Source organism: Eschrichtius robustus, chromosome 2, assembly GCF_028021215.1.
Source record: "Eschrichtius robustus isolate mEscRob2 chromosome 2, mEscRob2.pri, whole genome shotgun sequence".
Taxonomy (NCBI): Eukaryota; Metazoa; Chordata; class Mammalia; order Artiodactyla; family Eschrichtiidae; genus Eschrichtius; species Eschrichtius robustus.
Genome location: NC_090825.1, coordinates 95,525,033 through 95,543,827, shown reverse-complemented (window position 1 = coordinate 95,543,827; position 18,795 = coordinate 95,525,033). Strand labels below are relative to the sequence as shown.

The window sequence follows — 18,795 nt, the reverse complement described above, 5'->3', positions numbered from 1 at the left end:
AATTCCAGGATTTAACCCACAAAGGCAGGACTCCTCGGGCACAACAAAACCAAAACTGAAGTCATTCTCTATAGAGTTCATGACTCAACAGATAATTCATGGGGAGCAGAGGAAGGAGGGGAATTAAGTTTTCCTGGTGTCTGCCTCAGAAATTCCTTTTCCAAGGAGAAAGAGGCTACTTCTTGAGCATTCCAGAAGGATATTCTTTATTGGAATAAAGGAATCTCTTTATTGTAGTGGTTCAGAGTCAAGCAGACATGACTGAATTTCTGACTCTCCTAGCTGTAGAATCTTAGTCAAGTGACTTAATCTCTCTAAACCTCAGCTTCGTCATCTGAAACCGAAAGACTTAACCTCAGAGGGTATTCGAGGATTATTTGCACCATGCATATGAATTACTTAGCAAATTAAGAGCTTTGTAAATATTAGTTGCTATTACTACTGTTGGTTGCTGTTGTTCTTAATTAAGTCCTATTATTTCATTTAGATGGATACTTTGGAACCTTTTGGGGATGAATTTAGTGGAATGGCCAGATGCCCTTACGATGCCAAACATGCCAACATTGCACTGTTTGCAGGTAAATGACCTGATTTCTTCTCACTGCATTTGCTTTTGTGTGCTCAGCCTGTGGCTGCACATCTACTCTGGAGGATTTGCAGAGTCACAGTTGTACTCTGATTCTCTAGTGAACAGTGTAATTAACAATGCCTTTTCCATTTGAAATTCATATGGAAATTGTACTTTTGCTTCTTAAGAGAAGTCTTTGCCACGCTTACCCCATGCTTTTGTGCCTTCAGAAAGAATAACAACTTTGTACTGAACATGCGACATACTGGTTAGGGCATGTTTGGGCTGAAATAATAGAAAATCCCACCTTGAACCACCAATGTGGATTGAGTATTTAAGGTAGGGTAGACTTCGGGGTTGGTTTGATTCAACAACTCAGTCATCTCATCCAGGACACAGGTCCTTTTCATTTCTCTGCTCTGCTTCCTTTCTTCCTCTGAGAGAGACTGGCTGCTCTCAGAGTCACAGGATGGCTGCCGGGGCTCAACTAGGGCTACATGTCCTCTTGTCTACATACAGAAGGGAGAAGGAAAGAGACAAAAGGAAGCTTTTGGAAGCTCTATGAGAGCAGTGAGACCACCCACTCATAAGTTACCAGCAAACATCTTCTCAAATATCATTGACCTGATTAGGTTACATGCCTTTCTCTGATAGAAAAATTGTAGTGGCCAAGGGGATAATGCTGATTAGCTGAGGTTGACCCATACTCCCCATCCCTACTCCTTCCTTCCATTGCAAAGGATATAAAACAGAAGCAAGTAAGCCATGACTTTCAGATTGGGACTTTTGTGTACGCGTGTGTGTGTGTTTTAATTAGAAATTTATTTAGGAATTCACTGCCAGCTGTGCACGTGGAGGTGGGTACAGGGAGAAGTGTTGGTATAATAGTGATTGTTATGGCATGTAATAAAGCAGTTAGCTATAATTTCCATCACAGCAGCTAAAAACTGGCACATCCTAGCCAGATAAGAGACTTTAGGGCTTTGATTATGAAAAAAGATTAGCTCCTTGAACTTCATCCTCAATGTCATCCATTTGTGGGCCTGAATCGGCAGTCAAAGATTGAAGAAGTGGTTTGTGCCAGGTTCAGAAGGTTTCTCAGGTTCTCCTCCAAAGGTAGAGCACAGCGTTGTCGGGAAGCAGCACTCTGAGGAACACAAAGTCTTGTAAACCTGTTTGTAAGCATGGCCAGGGGCAAGGCCAGTGGTAAGAGTGTTTGAGTATATTCTCAAGTGCATAACTTCTGCAGCAACACTTCTCTGACACTTGGCACCTGCATTAGTCAGTACCGTGGAGGACGTGGGCTGCAGTGGAAAACACAAGTTTAACCAGTAACTAAGAAGAAGTAGCCTGAGGTAGAAAGAGGAGAATGGGCAGAGTGTTTACTAAGGCCACCAAGCTTCCAGAAGCAAGCCATGTGAGACCAACTTGTGACTGCGCCTCTGCCCCCTCCAACAGGTATATCTGAATCAGTGTTCACTGAAATGTCTGAAATCTCATAAAAGCTCAGCCCTTATAAACAGAAGATACTTGTTGCACCTCAACGGTTGCCATATTACAAAGAGTGCCAAAATAGTATTTGATTTTACAAGTAAAAGTTCTGGTGAGATACCCAGTGTGGAATGTAAAACAAAGAGTACAGGGGAGTGTTCACCAGCAATAACCACACACGCACACACAATGCTCCCACTGCCCTCCACTCTTCAGGTGTATCTGTATGTCCTGGGGCTATGATTCTATAGGAAAAGTTGTGATTTTTGTAGACATATGTTTATCGATAGAAAGGTGTGCTGTCTGCAGTTAAAATCTAACCCGAACAGTCAACACTTACTGATATATGAATGTCAATAATGTAGATGTGAAGACAGCTCTATCCTGAAACTAAGCAAATGTCAGTTAAGACCAAAAGTAGACATCAAGAACTTTGCTTAGGTATGTCTGGATAAGATTTAAAAAAAAAAAAAAAAAAACCATATGCTTATTCCACAAGTGGAAGAGCTTAAAAGAATACTGTATTGTATATAAACCACTTTTGAAGACCCTTTCAAAGCCACAATTAATGAAGCTATGTCATCCATTAAAAATGAGCCAAGGAAGTAATTTTTTATATTAAATATAATTAGTGTTTCCATTTCATCTACATAGATTTTGCTATTCCAGAACAGCCCATTTGATTATTTGTGTAAACAATGCTTGCTAATCCAGGAAAAGAACCCCAAATTTCAAGGATTCACCTTCAGTCATCTTTGCTCTCTTCTGCCTTGGCTGTATCCTCAAGCATAAGTCCCAAAGAGCATGAATTCTTAAAGAAAGACCAGTTTGAACTCAGCACCATCCCTTCCCCCCGACCCCTTTACTTTGGCTTCTTATATATCAGAATGTTCTCAGTTTGTGACTTTGGAAATACTGAAGCAAATACTTCTTAAATGGAAAGCTAGATTGGCAGGGCTTAGTGGCTCTCACAACTGAGGTAAAGAGGAGCAGAGACCCGCAGGATACACGTAGCAATTTTAGTCAGCTCTTTTTTGCTTATGAATCCCCTTTCTTCAACTTCCCTCACCAGCTCAGGCCGAGGACGCTGTTACTTCTGCTTGCACTTAAATTTTCTGGTGATACAATCAGCCTCTATCTTTCCCTGGGCTCCTACCTAATCCAGTTTACCACGGTGTGGTGGCAGTTGCAGTGTCCAAGAGGCCTTGGCCTTGAGATTTCAGTCAAGGTACATCTAATTGAGCAAAGCAAACAACATTTTTCATTTACCCTGTTCCCTGAGCTGCTGCTGCTTAGAAATTGCCGTGCAATTTAAGAAATGAAAAATGTTTCATCTCTCATGATCCCAATTTAAAATGGTTAGGAATGTGGGCCAAGTGTTTTCCCAGAGACTCTTGGGCTTTTCCCAGGTGCCCTATCTTATTTGCCTGATACAGGAAAGCTGGGCGGGGGAGGCCTCTATTATTCCCCCATGCCCACTGTCTTGCTGCAACTCCGACCACCTCTTCTCTTTCTCTTCGAAGACGGAAAACTGTACTCTGCTACAGTGACTGACTTCCTTGCCATTGATGCAGTCATTTACCGGAGTCTTGGAGACAGCCCAACCCTACGGACCGTCAAGCATGATTCAAAATGGTTGAAAGGTGAACAAACAATTAAAAGAAGAAAGGAGGGGAGGTGGGGGAGATACATATCCTGAGGGAGATTCAGAGCCTGGATGGACCAGATTGTAGTTGCATTTTAGTAATGGCTTCTCACAGACAGGAAGGTGGAAATTGCACCTTTTGCCCCCAGTTGATTTATTTACCTCCCCTTTTCACTTCCCATGAGTTTCTGGAGTGTTATCAAAACTACCAATGCCACTATAATAGAACACGTGACATTTATCTTTCCTGCTTCAAGCTCTCATTTCAGAGTCCCACGTGAAAACAACTAAACACTTCATTCATGGAAGGGAACGGGATTGGAGGTGGTGGGGAACAGGAAAAAAGCTGTTCACAACCCTGTATGAGTCAAGGGTGACAAAGAGATGTGTACAAAATCCATTCTGTAATTTGAGCGTTGTACTGTGGAAAATAAAATTACATAGATATGCAAAACTCATTTATTCTTCATTGTTCATTGCAACTGCTTCTGAAAGATAAAATCTGTAGGCTTAAATGCTTTCTGAAATCACCAGCACTTGCATGTGTGAAGTCACTAGAAATGGTTAGTGTTAACCAAATGTCTAATGGCCCTACACTTTTAATTAATAACATGTCTTTGGTTGCAGCTGATTGCAGTTCTTTTAACTCTGTGTGACATGTCCCCAATTAAAGTGCCCATTTGTCCACAGAACCGTATTTTGTCCAAGCGGTAGATTATGGAGACTACATCTACTTCTTCTTTAGGGAAATAGCGGTGGAGTACAACACCATGGGAAAGGTAAGAGGGGAGGATGTCTCAATTTTGGGCCAGTGTGGTTATCAATGGCTTTGAAATAAGAACCATAAATCTAATGACAAGGTCATCGTTTTGAGAAGATCTAGCCAAAGACTGGTGGAAGTGAAACATTTTGCTTCCTCAAACCCCTGTATGCTTTTTCTGAGTAGTAACAGATTACAGGGAAACCTCTTAAATGTTTATATTGAAAATTTAATAGAGAGATGTTGGGTTGATTTCATACTGAGTTTCAAGCACCTTAAGATGTGGTTTCCAGGTCCACTCATCAGGTTTTTTTGTTTTAAATTGAGTCGCTCCAGAGAGAGAGTGTAAATATTCAATATCTTTTAAGAAAACCAAGGGTCTTGACTGTATTACAAAAAGCAACAGAACACTTAGGGGATGTCTATTTCAGTTATTTTTATCAGAGAGTAGATCAAGATCACTAAGTTAGAGGGCACAATTCAGTGCCAGGGTGGCTTGCACAGTTAGAGGAATTCAGAGTATGAGATGCAGAGCCCAGAGGCAGCTAGTGAGGATGGCAGAGATGGTGCATACAAGTGTGCTTTTGTTTGAGGAAATAAAAAGCTAAGCAGTCTGTATGGAAATGAGTTTATGTGGCTGGGAGCTGATCCCCTGAAGGATTTATGGCTCTGTATTAAATGCCACAGCCTTATCTTTCAAAACATGCTGTTCCAATGCTGAGTTTTTCCCTTCTTTTTTTTTTTTTTTTGCTACTGATTTTAGAAACACAGGATTAAATTAAGCACCTTGTTGTTCTGTTTCTGTTTTCTAAGAAAGGCAAATTCTACTAAGATCTCCACGAAAAGTAAGTGCATTTCATTTTCTCCATGTTTCTCCTCTGCAGGTAGTTTTCCCAAGAGTGGCTCAGGTTTGTAAGAATGACATGGGAGGGTCACAAAGAGTCCTGGAGAAACAGTGGACATCTTTCCTTAAAGCTCGCCTGAACTGCTCAGTTCCAGGGGACTCTCATTTTTATTTCAACATCCTGCAGGCAGTTACAGACGTGATTCGTATTAATGGCCGTGATGTTGTCCTGGCAACCTTTTCCACACCTTATAACAGGTAACCATGCCCTGGCTGTGTGGACTTAATCGGTCCTTCCTGGCTTCCTTTTCCCAAGGGGTTCTTGTCTAATACACAAGATTTGCAACTGATGGAAAAATTGCCATTCACTATTTGTAGCTAAGAAGCACTTAACATTCAGTTTTCATCAACAAATTAGCAGTCATTTATAAGCACTGTTAGAGTAGGATTCTGGAGAAAGTAATTAGATAAATTATAACAATACAGTCTTTTCATATACCTGGAGTATAAATACCATTCATGTGCTATTTCTCAATCCCTCCAGTAATCTTGAAGAGTGAATACTGTTGCCTTCTTTTTACACTTGAGGAAACTGAGTTCAATTATACTATCTGGTCCAGGTAGCCAATAGATGGAAGAAGCAGCTTTGGAACTCAAGAATGTTCCTCCTTTCCCTTCTAGGTCATCTAACATTTTATTTGACTTTTAATATTTCTAGGACTGGATCAGTAATTTTTGAAGTAAAAATACTGGAAACTTATTAAAATGCTACAGAGTGAAATTTAGGAATTAGATGAGTCCATCTTGCATCCCACCTAAGGGACCCTGGTTATTATCCTGTCAGAGGAACCAGGATCCCAACCACAGCACTACTGTCTGACTCTGGAGGGTTCTACTGAGGATTTACAAGTCATCAAACATTGCACGGAGAAATACTGTCTCAGCCTGTTCATCCCTATTTTTGTATTTTCTTAAGCTAAGATACTGAGCTATTAAATGGCACACTAATAACTGTCCCTGGAACAGTGAAATGTGTAGAGACTAAAGAACAGAAGGAAGAGGGACAGTATGTTCCCTGGTACTTGGCCCTCCCAGACCTTAGAGTACTAGCACCGTTGTGTGGAAATGATCCTAACTCTGGCCATGGTCATGAAATTGAAATACATGTACTATATTCTCACTTCCATGTAGAATTTTGTGTGTTCCATATGATCTTCCGTAAGGAACGCACTGTTTTGTTTTGGATTATACTTTTCACAAAAACTCTGAAGAACTTGATGAGTGGCTAGATGACAGTATAGCTGCTAGGAAGAAATGCTTAAGAACTGGGTAGAGCCTAGAACAGAGCTAGCTGAAAGATGAGATAATGTTCCTCAATTATATGGAGGGCAAGAGTCAAGAGTTCCCCACTGAAGAGATATGAAAACATAAACCCATATTGCAGCAAGAAGTATTTAGTTAGGTTTAAATAAGCTGCAACCATCTGAAGGAATTTTTAGACTTGAGAATAGAAAAGATAAAAAAATTCAGGCCTTGACTGCTCATACCTTGGAACCGATGTATCTAGTAGTGTTGAAAAAGAATACTATTTTGGAACACAGAATGTAGGTGCCAGTGGAGTTTCAGAGCACATTTCTAATTTTTTTGTATGTTTTCTGAGAGGGTGAGTCACTTCATGATCACAATAGAGTAGTAGATTCCTGCGTATTATGTATACTCCCATTTAAAGAATTTTCTTAAAAGGGCCCTAGGAAACATTCAATTAGCGCATGCTAATACAGTCTCAGAAACCATATTTGTTTAGTAAAATCAGAAAATGGCAAAGATATGCATACCAGTTTTCATATATAAATTATAGTCCCTCTCTTGTTTTACTCCCTCTGGTTTCATCCCTCTCCACCGGATCCTCCACACATGCACACTTCATCACGTCAGGTTGTTTCAGATCCTTTAGGTGCTCCTCTTTGCCCTGGGGATAAAGCCCAGCTTCCTTGGCATAGCATGCAGGCCCCCTCATGGTCAGGCACGGGCTCCTCCTCCGGCGCAGAGGGCTTAATGGAGCTTGCTCATGCCCTGCTCTCTGCCAAGTCTGCCCGCCCAACCCATGTCTGTTTGCCCACTGAACCCCCGGAAATGCTCCAAGCCTCAGCTCCAGCTGCCTCCCATGGAAACCTGCACATACCTCTTTTTTGCCAGATTGTGTTGGAATATTTGTTATTGTTGCTATTATTATCACTTGTTGTTGTTTTTGTTGTTGTTTTCTTACACACTGAACTGTGAGTCAGCTGAGAGCAGGATTCTTTTATTTACTGAGCATTTACTGCTTGAGATTAGGGATTCCATAAATATATGCTGAATGAACAGAAGATGGGAAGACAGGGAGGGGATAAAGTAGGGAAGGAAAAAGAAAGGATTTACAAATGAGTATAACCTTAGGAAGATTATAAAACCCTAGGGTATCTTTAGTTGTTATGAAGTGCCTCATAAAATACTTCAATATTTATCCTATTTTTCTTAATATTTAAAGTAAATAGGTACACCTCTTACTTTTAGGAAAGTGAGATGTGGAGAGAGTCTTACAAAATTAAATAATGCTGGGGGTTCTGAAATTTCAAAACAAATGGGGATCATTGTCTTATTATAGACTCAATACTGTGAATACACACACACACACACACACACACACACACACACACGCTACATACTTTAAAATTCATCCTGCCACCTTGTTTTAAATAAGCTTTCTAATCCTCTCCCTATTTCTTGCTTTATTAGTAGTACTTCATAATTGTGTTATGAAATTAAAGATGGCATAAAATTCTCCTAATCATATATGAAGTGATTTCCGTATCCTTTCAACATCCGCAAAATCAGGACTAAATCATTCTTTCTCCCTGGATGATGGTCATGCTGCAGAGTGCTTGTGTCTTGCCCTGGATGTTTCTGTGTGCAGTGACCCACCACCTCAAAGCCTGATTAAAACTGTTGGCCAGCCAGTGGCTGAAATTTATTTGATCAAAATCAAGGAATGACCGCAGTCAAAAACAAACATGGGTTTAAGCAGTGTACCCTAGATGAATGAATAATTCATGTCTGTTCACCACTGATGAAAAAAAAAAAAATCCCAAAATCCTTCTAGGAGTGCCAGGCAAGAATGTAATTATAGGTAGAGATTACTGTCATTATTATTATTTAGCACTTAATAGAGCATTTTATTTGCAAAGTGTTGGTGCTTTAGAGATTTAAATTGTTTAGTCTTATGCAAATAAACAGGAAGTAAACTTTGCAACGTGCAGTGACTAACACAAAATATGGTTGGGTTCCTCACACATACATCCTCACTCCTGAAGTCCTTGGCTTGAGGAACCAAATTCAAAGAAGGAATATGTGAACAGTAGGGGCACTTTTACTTCAAATTTTCACCAACATTAGAGACGTAGAATGTTGTCCAAACATTTTATCTTTGGTTTAAAGACGGATAATTTCAGGGAATTCATGAAACTTATAAGTCACCAGCTCAACCATTCCTCCTTTATAAACAAAAGCAGTGCCAGACACAAGACATAAAGAGACTTTCTTCTATGATTCTGCTGTAACTAGCCCTTTCTTCAAGGCCACTGATGCAAATTTGAGTCACAGAAACATTCTCCTTATGCGCTAGGATCCCTTACATTTATAGTGTTCAGGATACGAACATTAAATTTCAACTGCCCGTACTAGGAAAGTTACTTTGGAGTATATTTTCCAAACTGCATGCGTAACTGTTGCGTGAATAACACTTTGTGTGAAATGTCCTACTGCAGCATCCCTGGGTCTGCAGTGTGTGCCTATGACATGCATGATGTCGCCATTGTTTTCACTGGGAGATTCAAAGAACAGAAGTCTCCAGATTCCACGTGGACACCAGTTCCTGATGAACGAGTGCCTAAGCCTAGGTATGTGCAAATATTTATACGGCTTTCTTGAATTTCTAGAAATGGTGCCATTTGCTCCCCTGAAAATGAGCATCTTATAAACTGCACACTAGTGCCTTCCATGCTGGCCACGCAGATACAAATGCCAACACAATAGAAAGGCCGGTGAGGCCGTCTGCCTGCATTCCCTTAACCGAAACCCCAAATTACCTATAGTTGTATTCAAAACAGTGACTCTCTAGTCTTTTCCTTAGACTCTGTATCTGTGGATTACACAATGCAATCCTAGGATGACAGGAATCATCTGGTCCAGCAGCCCCAATGGTCTATAGTTGACGAAATTGAGGCCGAGAGAGGTATAAAGTGAGTTGCGCAAGTTCACATCGCTGGGGAGATGATTTCCACCGCCCCTCCCTGCTTCTCTTCAGTTTTACAGAGACCCATGTCTCTCAGCCTTAAAAAAATGTAAAATATAAATGGTGTTCCCTGGATTTTGTGACTAGACTGGATCAGAACTGATCCCGGACTCTGGGCCAAGGGCAGCAGGTACAATGGGCCATTATTAGGATGTCTCTGGTCTGCCAGGTTCTGGTCTGTTTGGGGCCCAGATGCACTGTCGATTCTCCCCTCCCCAAAATGTGCCCCAGAAGTGCTTTCATGAGGAACCTATTGTTGAGAGACAATACAGAGACCTTTTGGTCCTGTGGAATATCTATCAAATCCTCACACTAAACCAGTTAACTCATTCCTCCTAACTGGGACAGGATGAAACTCTCTCCCAACCCTGTGCCTGCCCTCTTTATGGGGCACACACTGCGTACCTCCCATCACAGCATTCGAAATCTAGGTTATATAGAAACATCCCTGTGTGTTCGGCTTCCTCCACTTAATTTGTGGAAGGAAACCCAGTATCTTCTAAACTTTTTTGGTTTCCAACTCTCTCCTCCGACATCCAATCCCCCACACAAAACACCCAGCCCAATTCACTTAATTGAACTAACTTAGATAATATGAAACACTGTACCCACGGGAGAAACCCCTACAGTTCATCCGTTTTCATCCCCTGAATTAAATGGCATGTGCATTCTCTGTTATTTATGGAGAGGAGACTAGGTGTAAAAAGCATACCCTGGCAACCTCAGATAGATTCTCTAAGTCATTGCCTGGGATTCTTAGCTACCTTCCAGGTAAGCAGGAAGGGGAGTTAAGCTTGAGGGGTCAGGTTTCAGGGAGTACTTATGTAATATGCTTCCCCGGGTATCGAAAGATGGTGTCACTCAGCCGTCACCAGGACACATACTTCAAGTGACTTTCTACTGGTGGCAGCATGTTTGCTTTCATCCTTCCACGTGCTGGCCTGTCTCTCTTACAGATATCTGGACGCTTTCACTGGCTGGCTGGGTTAGTGCCATGAAAGCGTGTGCCTGGGGCTAGACCCTGCCAGTGTTGACAGGGTCCACTTTTCTCTCCTGCACCAATGGGCAAAGCAGGTGTCTGGACAAGACTGGCGCCGATGTTTCCCTGATCTGACTTTGCTGAGATGTCCCTTGACTCCTAAAACCATATAATTTCTTTTAGAAATGAATTTTCAGTGTCATTGTTCAGAAATTTTAAAAATGCCTTTTCAGGCAAGAATTTCAGTGTAAATGGCTTTTCATACCTACCCAAATCAAACAAAAACAATAAAAAACAGAACCCAAATGTTCTCTGACCCCCTAGTAATGAGAGATGGTTATACTGAGTCTAGCAGGTACGTAAGGCTGGCAGCTTTTTGAACGCCTTTGTTTTCTACATTTGTGAAAAAGTCAGCCCAATTGTCTCTTTTGGTGGAGCAAATGCCTGCAGAAGTTCTCGCAGTGTTTTAAGACAGACAGAGCAGTCCCGGAGACGTGCAAACCAAACCCTCACTTGTTTCAAGCTCCCTCACTGTTTGTGGGGTGGGTTTGTGCTTCTGGCGGGGAAGCCAAGCTGCTCCCAGCCAAGGCTGAACTGTCCTGGCTCAGGCTTCTCTATGGAGTGAGGAGGTGGCCCTGAGGAAATCTAAGCATATTTTTTGGTGGCATTATGCATTGTTCAGCTTCCTCTGCTCAGCCTACGGTATGTTCTCCCTCATGCAATATGCACAGAGAAGCAGTTCATTCAAAGAGTTTGCCATAAAGCATGATATAAGCTCCCTCCCTTTGTTTCTTTTTAGGCCAGGTTGCTGTGCTGGCTCATCCTCCTTAGAAAAATATGCAACCTCCAATGAATTTCCTGACGATACCCTGAATTTCATCAAAACGCACCCACTCATGGACGAGGCCGTGCCCTCCATCATCAACAAGCCATGGTTCCTGAGGACGATGGTCAGGTGGGTGTCAAGCAAACCATGTCCTCACTGGATTCCCCTGTTCCTTCCCATGCTTACGGAACCTATCATCAGTGGATCACAATTTGAAATGCCACAAACATCTTCTGTTATCCTGGGCATTGATTCAGCTCTGAAGTCCCGGGCACATGGGTGGATGCCACCAAACCCCATGACCACATTCCCAGTGAACACAGTTCAGATAGTTTCAGGCTAATTGGACACACGCCAGCAATTAGAGGAAACAAAGATATCTCCTTCTGCATTAGCCTGTTAATCCCATGTGTGTAAGAGCAGAGGAGCAGTGAAGAGAATTAGTCAATGGATGTAAATACCTATTTGGTTGGACATGGTTGCAAAACATGCTGCAGATGTCATCCGAGTACTGTCCCTAGATTGTTAGCTGTCATACGGAGCATGGACTAACGGAGCATTTGCACAAGTATACCAGCATGAAGGGTTCATACTTCAGCATTTGTTGTCTGGAGTGGTGGCCAACGGAGAAGGGATAGCTGATTAGAAATCTGTGATAACATTAAATACTCCTCCTTCTCATATTTATTTAGGGCTTATTGCCAAACAGTTCAACAGGCTTTCCCAAGTACCATCCAGTTTTGGCAGTCATCAAACAAAATGTTAATTAACTTTACCACCATTTCTTAAACAGCGACTTTATTGAAAGATATTAAAGTATTGCGTTGGCCAAAAGGTTCATTCGGTTTTTTCCATACGATGGCTCTAGTAGAACTTGGTTGTCTTTAATTTCATTCAAAGCAATTTTGTTAGACTGTATGTGACAGCTGTCATATCGGTGTGCATTTTAAAAAAGACTTATCAAAATTGGTGAATTTTTGTGTAGCCATTTTAATACTGAAGATGGAAGAAAAAAAGCAACATTTTCAGCATATTATGCTTTATTATTTCAAGAAAGGTAAAAACGCAACTGAAATGCCAGAAAAGATTTGTGCAGTGTGTGGAGAAGGTGCTGTGACTGATCGAACCTGTCAAAAGTGGTTTGCGAAGTTTCGTGCTGGAGGTTTCTCACTGGACGATGCTCCACCGTCAGGTAGACCAGTTGACGTTGACAGCGATCAGATCGAGACGTTAATTGAGAACAATCGAAGTTATACCACGCGGGAGATAGCCGACATACTCAAAATATCCAAATCAAGCGCTGAAAATCATTTCCACCAGCTTGGTTATGTTAATCGCTTTGATGTTTGGGTTCCACATAAATTAAGCAAAAAAAACCTTGACCAGATTTCTGCATGTGATTCTCCACTTAAATGTAATGAAAACGCTCCATTTTTGAAACAAATTGTGACGGGTGATGAAGAGTGGATACTGTACAATAATGTGGAACGGAAGAGATCGTGGGGCAAGCGAAATGAACCACCACCAACCACACCAAAGGCCGGTCTTCATCCAAAGAAGGTGATGTTGCGTATATGGGGGGATGGGAAGGGAGTCCTCTATTATGAGCTCCTTCTGGAAAACCAAACAGTTTCAACAAGTACTGCTCCCAATTAGACCAACCGAACGCAGCACCTGATGAAAAGTGTCCAGAATTATATGATGCATTAGATAATGCAAGACCGCATGTTTCTTCAATGACCAGGCAAAAACTGTTACGGTTTGGCCGGGGTTCTGATTCATCTGCCGTATTGACCAGACATTGCACCTTTGGATTTCCATTTATTTAGGTCTTTACAAAATTCTCTTAATGGAAAAATTTCAATTCCCTGGAAGACTGTAAAAGGCACCTGGAACAGTTCCATGCTCAAAAAGATTAAAAGTTTTGGAAAGATGGAATTCTGAAATTGCCTGAAAAATGGCAGAAGGTAGTGGAACAAAAGGGTGAATGTGTTGTTCAATAAAGTTCTTGGTGAAAATGAAAAATGTGTCTTTTATTTTTACTTAAAAACCGAAGGCAGTTTTTGGCCAACCCAATACTATAATGGCTCTTGCCCATAAGATGGAAACCATGGTATGTAACTTGCAGAAGAGTCCATGTTTTCTGGTTCCTGCCATGATGCTTAAGGAGAAAAGGGTATCCATGGAGTGTTGAACGGCTATGGGATTTCAGAGAAGGAAGATGCCCAATAGGACTTATCTAGGCAGGCAACAGGACTAATGCCCTTCACCTTTGGCTTTAGATGGATCTTGTTTGGCTTGTATATCCATTTATTTATTAATATTGCCATTAGCACTCTACCTCCCCATCCTTCAGAACTCTCTACCCCTCTGTACACAATCAGAAAGCTTTCCAGTCTGACATTTTGTTGACAAGTCTTGGCACTTCAGAGAAAGAGTATGGAAAAATGGTAGCCGCTGCTTTTCTTTCCAGTGTTCAATGAAATGTTAGCTGTGATGGGATAGTGGCTAGTACTTTGCATTGCTAAATATTAAATGAATTCACTTATTATTTCTTCCCCTCTTCACAGCAGACATCAGTCTTTCCTTGTTGTTCATGAAAGGGATAATTGCTGAGTGGTTTCAGATGGTGATGGCTATGTATTTATTATGTAACTTGGCCTCCACACATACATACCTCTTTCCTCCCCTTGGAGCCATACTAATGCTCTACATATGGAAATAAAGGAGCAGAACAGCTTGAGAGCATTATTCATATGTATATATTTTTCTTGAGGTTATTACTGGAAAGCTCTATCCCAATTGTTTGAAGTGGAAAAGGGGACACTTTAATGAAAGACCAACAAAGAGATAAAAAATGTGATCCTGTCATTTTAGATACCGCCTGACCAAAATTGCGGTGGACACCGCTGCTGGGCCATATCAGAATCACACTGTGGTTTTCCTGGGATCAGAGAAAGGAATCATCTTGAAGTTCTTGGCCAGGATAGGAAACAGTGGTTTCCTAAATGACAGCCTTTTCCTGGAGGAGATGAGCGTCTACAACCCTGAAAAGTGCGTAGAATGTTTGGTTCTTTCCTAGTAATTATTTGTCACTTTATTATCTTTTCCATTCAGAGAAATCATGGCAGACTTAGATTTTATGCACTTAGGTGACTTTTAGTATTATTTGTAAAAATCTTTTCATACATTAAAAGCATTATTTTCTCCTTGCTAATAATGTGTGTGTTTATATAAACACATACATTGTGTGTTTATGTGTATGTGTGTGGGTGCACACATAAGGTTCTGTTTCCCGTTCAGTTGGATCAGATTAAGAGATCTAACCTTGTGCGCTGGGAGGTGGGGTGTTAAGGGTGGTGGCAGGAAAAAGAGAACTGACCCAAGAGAGACTCTGAATGATATTATCCTGCCTTATAAAATTAGGTGCAGCTATGATGGAGTAGAAGACAAGAGGATTATGGGCATGCAACTGGACAAAGCAAGCAGCTCTCTGTATGTTGCATTTTCCACTTGTGTGATAAAGGTTCCCCTTGGCCGGTGTGAACGACATGGGAAGTGCAAAAAGTATGTATTTGCCTCATTGATCATTAGAAAGTCCACAGTGCTTAGAAAAGAGTCCTAGGTAGCTCACAGTCATCCTCTTCCTGCAGAACCTGTATCGCTTCCAGAGACCCCTACTGTGGGTGGGTAAAGGAAGGAGGTGCCTGTGCCCATCTGTCACCTGGCAGTAGGTAAGGAGCCCGAGGTGTGGGAGAGTATAAAGTGGCCTAGACGTACAATTAATTGCGCTCACACACACCACCGCCACTCAGCCTTCCGTGCAGAAATCTCATCAATACGACTGCCGGCCGTTCTCCCTCCTTTGCCCATTTCGTAGAACAACCCAACATCACGTGGCAGATTTCCAATTGATTAATCATCCATCCTCAGACTAATTAAAAAGAGAGAAAAACAAGACAGTGGACTTCTAAGTATTCCCTGGAGAGAGGGACAAGATGGTACATGCCTTGATCATCACAGTGCCAGGACAGCAGAGAAAGGGAGCAAGAGGGTACCAATTAGATTAGTGATGTGGTTTGTCCAGCCATAGCAAAACTGGCTCTTCTAATTGACCACCCAGGGCTGAGAAGAAACTGCGGAGCATTTGTTAAGCAATGCATTTGTACTGCAAGCATAGTGTATACATGCAATAAACCTCTCTCCTGCACTGAAGAACAGTTGACCCTATTACTTGTTAGGTAGTAAATCAATTCTTGGCATTTCTCCAGCAGATCAGCTAGATCAAGCTAGTCTACCATGCATGCGATTTTGATGCTTAGAATCGTTACCCTGACTTTAAATGCCTGGATGGTATTAGCTCAAAGGTTTTATGCTTTTACTTCAGCGGATGTGAAATCCAAAAGAACATTTGGAAAAATATTCGACGCACGTCCTTGACAGGTTATGGCAATTCAAGGAAGGTGCCAGATGGCAGCACAGTTCTTTCTTAGCCACTTCTTCAACTTCCTCTGATCTAAAGGGTGAAAAGAATCGTCCTCACATCACTCTGAGCTCCTCTCCCATTTGAGAATAGCTAGTCAAACAGACAGGAGGCCATATCTGATGACCACCGCCTGCATAATTTGAGGGAAAGTATTTCCATATACAGAGCTAATGGTAACTATCAAGTCTGACCTGGAAATTTGACTAATGCAAAGGGTTGACTCACCATTTATTATTAGATCAGCTTTGTGAGTAGCAATATTGACCTACCACGGTGTTAAAGCTTTGTATCTTTTCACGGGAACCTTGAAGTGAAGGAGAAAGGATCACAATGCACAGCGAGGGAAGCTGAGAAATGACCTATCTCCTTTCTTTAGTCAAGGTGTGACCAAAAGTAGTAAGACTGGTTTTTAAGAATCATTTTAAAGTCAACATGAGAACATTTCATTGTTCAAAACATGTGGAACTCTCTTTAGAAAGTGGCCTTCAGGGCCTGGTGCATATTGGCTTTCATTACCACTAGAAATCTTTATCCTTTGAGGATGAATTTGATTTTTAATACAACATAAAACACTGGAAAACGAACATGGTGCATTATTAGGTCAAGGTTTGACTTTCCAAAAAGTTTTCCTATATGGCTCATAAGTAAACTCTGAAGGCAGTTACAAAACAGGAGTTTCAGTTATGGTGTAGAAAGAAGCGCAAAGTTCCCCCCAAAAAGGACAAGACTCCTTTGGAGTATTCCAGTGTGCTTATTTAAAAATCAAAATAGATATTATTAGGATTGATCTTATTCATGGTGTAATAGTTTATACAGCCCAAAGGTGACCTTATAAGAAGAGTGAGCTTGTAGAGGAGCATGAGGGCAATACTCCTGAGGACTGGGCCTGGGGCAGGAGTGAACGCAACACCTGAGTGGTCTCAGCAAAATGCACCGCCATGTCCGTCCTCTCAGGGGCCCACATATCCACTGACCATTTGAACACTTTGTTATACAAAGCTACTTCTAAGCAAAGAAACGGATAAAGGTCTAGGAAGGCAAGAGTTGGGGCAAAAGAGAGGAAAATACTTTTTTTTAATTTAGAGACTTCTGTATCACTTATGTAAGGAGTGTGTGTTAACATGTAAACTTCTCAGATATTTAAGAAATGCTCAGGGCATCAGAGGCAAAGAGTGATATAGGTAATCCACAAACTAACTCCCTGCATAATACCTGAATTAACTGTCTAAAACATGGCTTCTCTTGGGAGATTCACGAAGGACTCATTTCTGTAAGCTTTGGAGATAAACTTTCGAGCTGTTACCTACTTTTTTTGCACCTGTCACTCAATTTATCAAACTGTGTTAGTTGCTTTAGTGAAACTTAAGATGCATCCTGCAATAGACTCATATCATTGAATTTGGGTCTTTCTTCTCTTCCCTCCTTTTTTTTGAAGACTGACTTTTGAACAGGACATAGAGCGTGGCAATACAGATGGCCTGGGAGACTGTCACAGTAAGTAGAGCTTTTTATCCATTTGGATATGTATTCTATAAAAAAGATGGTTTTATAGACTGGGCTAGAAACATGACCCCACATGTGACACTGAGTGCAGCTGCCTCTAAAACATGCATAAATAACAGAAATCACCTTCTAAATATCAAAGAAAACAGTGTGTTTTGAAGCCTCTGTTGCCAATGCTGTTGCCATAAATGCTGGCACCTATTTCATTATCATAATGCTGTGGAACAAATTCACTCTAGAGGATGTCTGCTACAGCAGAGCAGTAAGTTACATCAGCATTTCCATTTAAAACCAGTTTTGCTGTTTTTAAAGATATGTTATTGCCATAATTTTCAGCCAAATAATAAAAAGACTGATCACTGTACTCTAGCTTTTTAATTGAATGGGACTATTTTCTCTTGAACATATCAATTAACAAAATTAATTATTTTTTAAATTAGATTTATGTTTATTACCATTTGCAGTAGAAAAAAATTTCAGAAAGAACCCACTACGTACAAGGTGACTCAAAATAACCTTTTTATAAGAACTGACCTACTATACTAATCTCAGAGTTCATTTCAAAAGTTATTACATGCTAACATTTTAGTTAGGACTTTTTATAAAGGATCCTGGTCAAAGGTCTGCCCAGTTGTCCAGTGATCTGATTAATATCAACATTCTCCTGAAAATGCTTTATTAATGCTAATTTAGAGAATAATGCCATACTCTTGGAAAACATTTAGTTTGCCATGTTTTAAATGTTGTGATAAATTTCAAGAAGCCTGCATTCAGAATGGCACCAAAAATAGCTCCGAAGGGAATGAAACTATATTACTTCTGATATGTGATTTGATAATGAAAATCATGGATATAGCTCTAAATCTTTGAGCCATGAGTCCTGAAATTACAGATTCTAAGGTGCCATTTAATACCATATCTTTTCTAGAAAACAGACATAATCAAATAAATAGGGCCACAGACAGCCTCATCTCCAAATTCTTGGCCATATTTTTTTTTTGTTTGCAAATATATACCGGAAAAAGCTTCTTCTTATGTCTTCACACACAAAATCTGAATTAAGAAATCAGCATAGGAGACAGTGTCATCACCAAAAGATCTGCTATGTGTGTGCAATGAAACAATTTGATGTTTGATTTGGTGGCTCTTGATCACGTTGGTGCCTTATGGCCCCATTTTTAGGGAAACAGGTTTCGGTTGGTACCGGCTCTCTAGAGCATCCACTACACCAGCAGGCTCACACCACGCTGGGTCCTCAGGCAGAGCGCAGGGCAGACCCTCAGGCCCCAGGCCAGTGATTTACTCTTCCGTCTCAGTGGTCAAGACTCTGTGTTTTCGTGTGCTCCGTAACTCGACCCCCACT

General features: G+C 41.0%; 1 protein-coding gene across 2 annotated transcripts in view; it reads left to right on the top strand.

The window, feature by feature from the left end:
- Positions 1-18,795, top strand: part of SEMA6A (semaphorin 6A) — a 124,770-nt gene that overhangs the window by 79,566 nt on the left and 26,409 nt on the right. For both annotated transcript variants that reach the window (XM_068534218.1, XM_068534217.1), the window contains exons 7-16: positions 488-578; positions 3,583-3,702; positions 4,395-4,483; positions 5,349-5,566; positions 9,112-9,243; positions 11,417-11,572; positions 14,321-14,497; positions 14,870-15,010; positions 15,097-15,177; positions 17,365-17,423. In XM_068534218.1, coding sequence (XP_068390319.1) covers positions 488-578; positions 3,583-3,702; positions 4,395-4,483; positions 5,349-5,566; positions 9,112-9,243; positions 11,417-11,572; positions 14,321-14,497; positions 14,870-15,010; positions 15,097-15,177; positions 17,365-17,423 — 1,264 coding nt within the window. The remainder of the gene's footprint in view (positions 1-487; positions 579-3,582; positions 3,703-4,394; positions 4,484-5,348; positions 5,567-9,111; positions 9,244-11,416; positions 11,573-14,320; positions 14,498-14,869; positions 15,011-15,096; positions 15,178-17,364; positions 17,424-18,795) is intronic.